The sequence below is a fragment of the Mytilus californianus genome, unplaced genomic scaffold, assembly GCF_021869535.1.
Source record: "Mytilus californianus isolate M0D057914Y unplaced genomic scaffold, xbMytCali1.0.p SCAF_4, whole genome shotgun sequence".
NCBI lineage: Eukaryota > Metazoa > Mollusca > Bivalvia > Mytilida > Mytilidae > Mytilus > Mytilus californianus.
In genome coordinates this window covers 79,974,810-79,985,798 of record NW_026262690.1, presented here as the reverse complement: position 1 = coordinate 79,985,798, position 10,989 = coordinate 79,974,810, and the positions used below count along the sequence as shown (strand labels likewise).

Below are 10,989 nucleotides of genomic sequence, written 5' to 3'. Positions count from 1 at the left end.
AAACTAGCAATATGTTATTTTAATATCACAAATTTTTTATATATGTACAAAATATGTTGGTAGCAGTTTGCCTTTGAAATAGCCAGAGGAATTTTACATATTCAACTATTGAACTATTGAAGAAACAAAAATGTTTTAATTACAAATGTATTTTTATTCCAGAAAAAATGAAGCCCATTTTAAAGACTATAGTCATCCAGGGGATGAAAGTATGATAATATAAACAGTGATGATAGTGTTGATGAAGGATCATTAAATAGATACTCGCCATTTGAAGGGGCCCAGGTGGCTGAGTGCTCTGTGTTCAAAAATAAAGAATATTAGTTATACACCAAAATAAAAAAAAGTATAACAAAAAAACTCCATGGTAAATTCAAATCCATAACAACTGACAAAATCAAACGTTAGACTTTATCAACTAAAGGAATGAAAAAGGATAGATCGAAAATGAAACATGCTCAACAATAATGAAATATACTGTAAACCAACTCTTTTTTGTGGATACTTTATTTCGCATTTAGCCCTTTCTAGCCCACTTCGCGACGATTTGATTTTACAATTTCAAAAGTTACTTGATGTAATTAAATAAGGGAGATCTAAGAATTACATATTCGCAACGATTTATATTTGCTTTATTTTTCTATTAGCGAATACCATGAAAATAAATTTGTCACGAAAATTTGCTGGTTACCAGTACACAAAAGTTAAATGGTAAAAAAAAACTAAACAGAAAACATGAAAAAAAAAAATAAAGACACCAAAGTTAAGGTAAAATGACAAAGCATAAAAACACAATAGTAGGAGGTATGCACCACATCTTAAGATAAAAGTAAAACAAAACACCACAATAATTGATTGGCACCAAAGTTAAATGATAAAACCATAAAAAATAATTAAATACACCAAACAATGAGAGATAAGCACAAAAGTTTAAAAGTAAAACAAGAAAGAAGAAAACTAGATTCAACAATAATGAAAGAGACACAAAAGTTTAATGGTAAAAGAAAAAAACATAAAACGCCCAGAACAGGAAAACATTTGCGCCAAATGTTAAGGTAATGCTTCAACAAAAAAAACACAGAAAACACAACAATATAAGATAGAAATCAAAGTTAAATTGTAAAACAATAAAAATATAAAACACAGTCAACAGTAAAATGTAAAAACCAAAATCAAATGGTGAACGAAAAATAGAACACATCCCACAGTTATTTTCATTATACAATTATGTGTTCAAGCTAGTTGGATGACCTGCCTGTGATTTATTGTCACATGGGCCATTTACAAATGTGATGTTCCTGTGTTGAAAAACCTGTTTGAATTCTCCAACATAGTTTACTAGACGATTAACGCTTTACTGATGTTTGGCAAATTCATGACATTTGCTTTACATAGACATCCTGGTCTTTTTGTTTACTGGGACAGAAAAAATACATTGACTTATCAGAGTTTTTGACACATCCCAGTTTGACACAACAAGGATTGATTGTATAATATATCAAATACAGTATGATCATTCAAGTGAAAGTAGACAATTTTCATATCTGTTTATTATTGAAAAAAATGTCCTTTTTTTAGACATACAATAAACACATTTTATTTAAAAGTTTACTTGTGTGCCTAGAAGAACTTTTAAGTAGAGCCCACATAAGTTAAGGCAAAATCGAGAAGTCTACAAATGTTGCTTTTGTCAATCAGTTGCAATATGCATGTAGATTACAAGAATTCGTGAAACTTTTCGTTTACTGCCTTGCCAGGACAGATAATCAACATGCATTTTACAATAAGTTTTATATTTTTTCAGTTTTACTTTCAGTATTTCGTATAACGTACTTCCAAACGGTAGATTTCAAAGGCATTTTAAATATCAATTATCACAAACATAAGAAACATATTTTAGTTATGATGAATCAGTGATTACAAGTAATAAATCCTCCGAGGGGTGTTCTCCAGAAAATGAAAAAAAGGGTTCAATTTTGTTCAACAGAAAACTTTATGTTAGGTACATCTAAAATATACGTCCTTGCAGGAAACCTATAAGTCCAGTATCATTTTGGTATTCTATACTCGGTACTACTAAGCAATACTCAAGTACTTATTGAAATCCCTTGTTCCAATGGACACCATTCATGTGTTAATCAATTGTCCTAGAATTTGTCAATTCTGTTTAAATTTTAGAATATATCAAAGCTGTTTAAAATATTGGTCAGGTTAAAAATCTGTGGATAAATCACTTTCTGAAAGAGCTGTTTCACCTAACAATATTGTTTCTTATACTTGAGAAAATTGCTAGATAAGCATATAATTGAACCGACCAGTTGCACAAAAATTGGTTACTGTGGATTCCTTTAATTTTGTGGGTGCCTATTTTCGTGGATTGAGGAAAATTCCCATATTCGCGGATATATAATTTCGTGTTTTGCCAAAGTCTGCATACAATCTTATAAAAAAAATGTGTCATTAGTTGAACATTTGAATTTGTGGTCCACCTGTACCCATGAAATCCACGAAAATTGATATCCAACAAATAATACTGAATCCATAGTAATTTGTGAATGGTTTTGGTTGTACACGTTTTATGACTAGAATATGTTGCATATACTTTTTTTGGCTTTAAACAGGCTATAATATTACCAGTAGGTAATTGTTATGCATGTTTCGAAATCTAGTATGATTGGCTTTTCTTGCTGAAAAAAAAAAACACAAGTTAAACAAAACTTTGTATCAATAGAAATATTGATACAAAGTTTTGTTTACATTGTGTTTTTTTCAGCAAGAAATTTCAAAATAGTTTTAAAAATAACATTAAATGTAGATTTATTAATTTCATTGTAACAGAAAAGTCAAAAGTAAACAAAACATCTTCGGCAAGGCTAAAGCAGGTTTGTGGTTTAGTTTAGTCTAAACCAATTTGATTTTTTGTTCCCGGATTTTCCAATATCTCTGTTGTGCAGATCAAGCTTCAAATGCTATCTTGCTTCAAAAGCAATAACTGTCTTTATCCTGTGCCACATTTGTGTATTTGAGAACATAAACATCTTGATCAAAAAGTAAATTAAGTGAAATTTTGAACTAAAAGAAGTCAAGAACAAACATACATTTTCATCAGGAGCTGGTCCATCAAAAATTGCTTGCAGAAAAAAAGTATATAATTGCTTGCACAATTTTTAATTCCATGAAAATCCAAAGAACTAAAAGTCAATTTGGTGTCATCTGTAGTATTGTTTGTGTTAGATGTGCTTAGCTTAACTACTCACATTTTCTTTGTTGTTGTATATTTGTCTAGTGCTTATTGTACTGAAGAAAGCCATGTATAATCCTTATTTGTCTATAATACACACCCTTCCCCTCCATATCATGTGAAAAAATGTATAGATCGCCTGTTTGATCATCATCAACTATAAAGAAAAATATACAGAATTTACAAATTGAAAATGCATTTCTGAAAGTAAATGCGTTTTCATAAGTTCAGCATATTTGTAAACATTTGATGTTGAAAATAAAATTCTTGCTCAGAAAAGACCAGTTTATTAAAATATGTATGGTGCATGTTTTTGGCCGGGTTGGACAAAGTCTACAGTCCGTTTCTATGTATGTTGGCGTTTGCTTTTGTTGTAGTTCAGTGTTTCTGTTGTTCCGTTGTTTTCCTCTTACAGTTGATGTGTTTCCCTCGGTTTTAGTTTGTTAACCGGATTTGTTTTTGCTTAATCGAATTATGACTATTGAACAGTGGCATACTATTGTTGCATTTATTTATAGTATGGTGATGTTCGGCGGATGGGCTGGCAGATGGGTCGGCGGCCTGGTGGCGAGAAGTGGGGACCAAATTTGTGTAATGAACTCCTCTTACAGTTTTCAACCCAGCTCCCCGAAAATTCACAGGAAGATTGCACGTATGATGAAGTAGTGCATCTGCTATTACAGAATTGTTTTCTCATTTTTCCAGACTTATGAACTTAGTCCTTTTTCAGCAGAATTCATGAAATAGGATACAAGTTTGGTGTTATCAGCTCCTCCTACAGTTTTCAACCCAGATCCCTGTATTTTCACAGGAAGATTGCACATATGTTGAAGTTGTGCACCAGCTATTATGGGATTGTTTGAAGATTTTTTATCATTTTTCCAGACTTTAGAACTTAATCTTTTTTCAGCAAAATTTATGAAAGACTGCCTTACAGTTTTCCATAAGACTAAACAAACAAATTATTCATATGTTGAAGTTGTGCACCTGCTGTTATGGAATTGTTTGAAGAATGTTTTTACATTTTTCCGTACTTGAGAATCTAGTTATTTTCCAGCAAAAGAGGGTACCACATTTTTGTAATCAACTCCTCCTACAGTTTTCAACTCAGATTCCTCCAACATCCAAACATCACACAACATTACAAATATCTGATTAATCTTTGTTTTGAAAGTCAGATTTGTTTTAAATTTACTGCTGCGTCTACTCTTGTAATTTTGCATTTTTATTCTATTATTTTTTTATCAAATCACAAATAATGCCATTAAAATCTAAACTTGCGCATAGGTATACCACTTTTTCTTTGCTTTGCACATAATTAAAGTTAACCATTTTACTTCCACATGAAGGACTGCACACAGTAGAAAGTGACTTTTCACCTACAAAAATATTCTGGTATCCATTAACTAGGTCCAATATGGTTAACTATTATAATCAATTCAAAAATTGAAAAATACACATGTAAAAATGCCTGACATTGAAAATAGACAGAAACTTACATTAGAATCCAAATGCAAAAATATGAAGCTATTCTATTTAATTTACTCACATTACAAAATGATGGGTTGTTTTTTCATAATTGCAAAATGCGGATTATGGTTTTGGCAAGATAATAATTGGTTTAAAAATTGTGTAAATGGTTATGCTAACTAGTTTATGTTACATCATTTATTGACATTCATTCTCCTGGTTTATTGATATGGTATGAATTGTCATGCATATTGGCAACAGATATATGTCACTCACTCTAAAGTTTGTTGTGCAGAAACGAGAGATAAAGCATTGGTAATTTTCTAGTGTTTTTTTTTTGGCAAATAATACAAAACAGTGATAATCATATACTTTAGCAATAGGAATAAGTTGACATTTCTTCGGCATTGTTGCAACATTGTTCAAAATTTGTTCAATCTCAATTCTTAAACCGGGCAAAAAATGTCTCTTGTGCTTGTAGTCCTGTATAAAAAATACTCTCTTTAGACAAATCCTTATTCAAGGTGAAAAAAACAGACTATATATAAATTTCTAGAGTTGATATAAATTAACCTTAAAATCCATGAGCCATTGTACTATTTCACTAGTTCAAAGCTCCTTGTGTGCACACTAGTACTGCTACTTCTAGCTACACAAGGAATTATTTCTGTAGATAACGAATGCTGGTATCTAAAAAGGTTATCTTAGAAATGTTTCTTTACCCTAATCATGCTTTGATGTAAGAGGATAACCCATTGCTTTTCACTAAAATCGGAACAAAATTAAATACTTGTAATTTACTAAAATAAGCCTCTCAGAAAATTAAGTACTAGTAGTAGTTTTCAGAAAAACTGATCTCTAAAAACATTTATCTCATAAAAGTTTCATCTTCACATCAAGTATGAACAGAATTAACGGCAATGCATATGGCATCCTCCTAAATTCAAGAAAAAATAAAAAAAAAAAATATGTGATCTTTACTAACTTTTTGCCTAAAGGTCATGTATTGTTGTTGTAATTTAGATAAGTTCCCCTTTTGATAGGTATAATTAAATTCTCTCCTTTTGATGCAGGTAAACATGATCAGAATCACCATTTTTGTCTCGCCTGCTAGGGATTACTATTCGACAGCAGTGGAGTAAACTATTTGTATAAAGCTTTATATTTCAGAAGGTAAAAGACCTGGATGCTTCATACCTGATATGCAGTTGCCTTATATTATCAAGTTTCTGTCTGTCATATGACTATTGTCCTTGAACTCATTTTCACGGTTCAGCGACTGCTTCAAAAAAGTGTATAGTTTTTTTTTGTCACGTGTATAACTCACTTATTGTTAGTTAAAGGATAATTTTATTTGATGTATGTGATCCTTGCAAAGTCTACATGTCCGTCAGACAGGGTTCACCTGACCTCTGTCTCGTTTTCTTGATCAGTGATCAAGGTTAAGTTTTTGTGTTCAAGTTCGTATCTCAGATGATATAAGCAATAGGTGAACTATATTTGGTGTATGGAATTATTGTAAGGTGCACATGTCCGTCTCGCAGGTTTCATCGATTCATTTACCTCATTTTCATGTTTCAATGTAAAGTTTTTATAGTTATGTCTATTTCTCAGATACTATAAGCAATAGTTAAATGATATTCCATGTATGGAATGATTGCATGTTTAGTCTAATTATATTTGGTGCATGATTTGACTGTAGGGTGTACATAACTTCTGGCAAGGTTCATATGACCTTGACCTAATTTTTATGGTTCATTGGTCAATGTTCAATTTTTAAAATTAGATCTGTTTCTTAGATACTATAATCAATAGGCTAATTATGGTTGGTGCATGGTATGATTGTAGGGTGTACAAGTCTGTCTGGCAAGGTTTATCCGACCTTCACAACATTACATGGATCATTGATATTGTTAAGTTTATGTGTTTGTTGTAGTAAAACCTTCATAATACAGACTTTCAACATAAATTCAATCATGATATAAGTAAAGCAGGCATTTCATTGTGTGCACTCTTGTGTTGATAACAGTGTTTTTAACTACATACTCAAACCTGTTCATTTTCATTTTGAACCTCAATGGATATCTCACCACTGTTAAAGGTTACTTTCCTTTGGTCTTGATGTTGGCCTCCGTGTATTGGTTTGACTGTATAAGTATTTGCAACTACCTGGTCGTTAAAAACTGACATCAGTATTCATTTGTACACGTTTCTCTTACATTCATTCTTTCAATCACTGATGTTTCCTTGAACTTATCATAATTCAGTCCTAATTCAGTTTTGTTTGTTGACATCTGACCTTATCCTTTTTGGCTGTGATAAAAGAGCCAATAGGTAAGACAAAGTTATTACTTTTCTGGCAACTGTGGTGGGATACATAATTTGCGAATGACCTTTATATCTTTTCCCACTTTCACCTAGAACGACAAAATCTAGTAATGAGTAGTTCACGATGAGACATTGTCATCCAGTCATTGTCACCTGACGTTGACCTCATTTTCTAGCTCGAGCTGTCAGGTTAGGTTGAAGTTTTTGTCCCTCAATAACATATATATAACAGGTTACCCAAATTGCACCAATTTTGACAGTTTTTTCACCTGTGTTTATTTAAGATCCAGACAAAAGGTCCCATTCTGTGTTTATTTTGTAGATGTATCCTTATTTACTATATAGTTCCGCAAAATCAATTTTGAATCCATACTGAATCATAGAAAAATGGGTTTGAATCGACCTCCAAATAACCAAGATTCTGTAATGGGGAGTACCTAAATTACATCCATACTAAAATTCACATCTGTTAAAATCGAATAACTGATGTTTTGTATCATTTCTCCACATTTTCAGAACAATTTGACAATAGTCCATGCTTACTATTCATTTTGTAAAAAAATGGATGTCTCAAAAAATTTAATTGCTCATTTTTAAAAGTAGACTTTTTGTGAACATCGCATGTGACGTTTCTGTAGATTTTTTTTACACTGGATACTTAATTAGTTTCTTGATATGCCTTTTCGTGCATATTTAGGTATGTCGAAAGACGTACATAATGGCAAATTATATAAAAATACAAATCTCTAAGAAAGCTTGTAAGGTTTCTGCTGCTTATTTTGCAAAATGAGTGCAACTTGGGAACTGTAACTTTATATGGATTTGTTATTTCTTAAAAAAATTATATGTTGTTGATATGTAAATTTCCGTTTAAATGATATAAAATAATGATAGGATCACCGACTTTGTATTCGGTGTATTGACCAATCTGTAATGTAGTTGGTAGAGAAAAACGTAAAAAGTCGATGTTTTACGGCTTATAACGCAATGACGATACGCTTATTTCGACGTTTTGTGGTATTTTTTTCACCTAGAACACCACTTTGAGTGTGTATAGCGTAAAAACAAAGTCGGTGATCCTATTATTATTTTACATCAATAACACGGAAATTTATGTATCTACCACACATAATTTTTTAAGAAAAATCCATGTACTAGAAATTGGAGATTTGATGATTTTAAGACAAATTAAAAAACGATTTTCGCCGATTTCAAACGCTTTCTATACAAACGTATTATTTTGAGGGAATTCAGTTGGTAATATTTCAGAAAATTAAAGAGATAAATGCATTATTTTTTCGATTTTCAGTTATAGTTCAACGAGCCAAAGTTGTATGCAAAAATTTTATCAAAATCTGTGACATAGCCCAATTACTGTAAAAGAGAGGCGAAAGATACCAGAGGGACATTCAAATTCATAAGTCGAAAATAAACTGACGACGCCATGGCTAAAAAAGAAGTTGATCTTAAGGCAAAACTAGAATAACAACTTGATATTTTACTGTTTGTTGTTTAAAATAAAAATCCCATTTGTCCTTATAATGAATGTTTGTATAGTTAAAAGGTTCATCAATTATGACATGTTCTGGTACTGAATGTTCACAAGGAATAATCATTTGAAAAAAAGTATTAAAATCCAGAAATGTTAACTTCATACAACTTGGCTTCCTTAGTATTACTTCCTGCAGCCCTACTACAGCCAATGCAGAGTTGTCCTGAAGTATTCAAAGCAAGAGAGAATGGATGGATTATTCCTATGTTTTTAATGTTGTAGTATGTCATTAGGTAACCTTGGTTGTTCAGAATGTATAAAAATGAATCATTTTGACCTTTTACAACCACATTGTCCTCAGGAGTTGCCACTATGTCCCTAGGATTGAATGGTTGATCCGTATTGATGTCTGAATGGCCAGTATATTCATTTATTATATCACCTCCTTGTTCTAAGACTACTACTCTTCCACTATTGCGACCTAGATGATAATCTAAAACAAATATGTTTCCATTTCTGGTACTGCTTATACTCCTTGGGTAAGTAAATATTGGTTGATGATGTTGGTCATGTTCATACACAGTCTCATGTCCTCCCTGCTCATTCATTACAAACACAGCTCTTCTTCCTAGGTTCTTACTGCTACCTCCTACAACTACTTTATTACCACTTGTTATGTGGATGGTAACAGGAACTAAAGGTGCCACATCATATACAGTGTCTATTAGTTTACCAGTGGTTATAGTGAGTTTTTGTAGCCTTGTTCCCCTTTCTGTCGCTAAGAGGACATCATTAGATGGAAGTACTGCTATACCATAGACCTTTATCTCATATTGTGATATTTTGCTTAGTTTGGCCCCGTCAGGTTTTACATTTTGTAACATACTTTCCTTAGTATCACATATCCAGTATGAATTATCAACACATGGTCTGATAAAGACTATTGCTGGGAGTTCAGACTGGTATTCCTCCTTGATAACTAGAGATATATTTGGTTCCATGTATACAATTTTATCATCTTCGAAAGATCCAATATTAGACTTAGTGATATTCCCTGTAACAAATTTTGGTGATGAAATGTAACTTGATTGAATTTGTTGTATTGGTATGTCAAGGGATTGCTCCATCTCGTTGACCTCTCTGAAGAATTTGGAAGCATCAGTGATTTGAATGAAATCTTGGACTTCAGTTGTTTTATCCTTTGTCTGTGTATTGAACAAGGAGACAGCATTAAGATCAGACGTCAGTGATGAAAGAACATTTTCATGACTCTGATCCAGTTTGTTACTAAGTTCGTTGAAATATTTCTCTACTTGTTCTTTAATAAATTTTTTATGATCAATTATATCTGTTCTGACTTTTAAATGCTTCCGATTTTCCTCATTTACAAGATTCTGAAGCTGGCCTATTTGGATAGCTGATTTAGAATTACTGCTTTGAATTCTACCTTGTCCTTCTTTCAGTCTCTGTATTTTCATATTGTACACTTCACTTATCTCAGTTAAGTCATGTCTCTTATGATCTTTGGCAAAACAGGTTGGACACACAAGAAAGTCGCATGTCTTGCAAAAAAGGCAGCAAGATTGTGATGAATGTTGTATACACTTAATATTGGTGAAATCAATTTCCTCTGTGTGCAGTCCTACATCCTTGATGTCTATTGTTTTATGCTCTTGTGCATTTTTGAATTTAGAATGTACTTGTTCTCTACAGTTGTTACACATGAGAATACTGCAGTCTATGCATTTCCACTTGATAGGTCTTGCTGTTTCACATACGTTACAATTGACAGGTACTTGTCCTTTTCTGAATGATTGTGAGAATGCCATTATTGTAATGTGCAACACAGGTATTTCATTTCCTGGTTTGTGTCTAGGCAATAGGGTTAGTGTGTTTTGGGTATAGATTAGTGGTTGAAATCTAAAACCTACATAAATGTGTAAACATTAAATACATCTTTTCTGATATCAATGTATTTAACTGATCTTTAACATTTACGGTTGTACAATAAGGATATATATGCATTCACGAAACCGTTCCGCATGTGGATATGACCAAATTCCTAACATTGTCTTAAAGTTCCTTTTGATTATAAAAACGCTACATCATCTGTTTCAGTTTATATTCGACACAAGCATTATTTCGTCTATATGGAGAAAATCTATTATTTGTCTAATTCTGAAAGATTGTAACATTGATTCTAGAGACCCGATGAATTACAGAGGGATAAGCTTGTTGTCTTGTATAAGTAAACTTTACAGCGCTCTCATCAATAGAAGGGTCACGAATTATTTAGAAGATAATGACTTGTTAGCCGACGAACAAAACGTAATCGTTCATGTGAGGACCATATTTTCACTCTTAATAGTGCAGTCCGAAATAATGAGAACTTATTTGTTGCTTTTATCGACTTGAAAAAATGTTTTGATTTCATCGACAGAGAGATGGTGTTGTACAA

General features: G+C 32.2%; 1 protein-coding gene across 1 annotated transcript; it reads right to left on the bottom strand.

Annotated features, from left to right (window-relative positions):
* Positions 1–8,522: 8,522 nt before the first annotated feature.
* Positions 8,523–10,380, bottom strand: LOC127738594 (E3 ubiquitin-protein ligase Trim36-like). Its single transcript, XM_052249916.1, has one exon. It carries the CDS (start codon positions 10,358–10,360, stop codon positions 8,669–8,671), a length of 1,692 nt encoding a protein of 563 aa, XP_052105876.1. The 5' UTR covers positions 10,361–10,380; the 3' UTR covers positions 8,523–8,668.
* Between the last annotated feature and the right edge of the window lie 609 nt (positions 10,381–10,989).

Excerpts from the sequence above, each read along its gene's own strand:
- LOC127738594 (XM_052249916.1), bottom strand. The coding sequence starts at position 10,360 with ATGGCATTCTCACAATCATTCAGAAAAGGACAAGTACCTGTCAATTGT.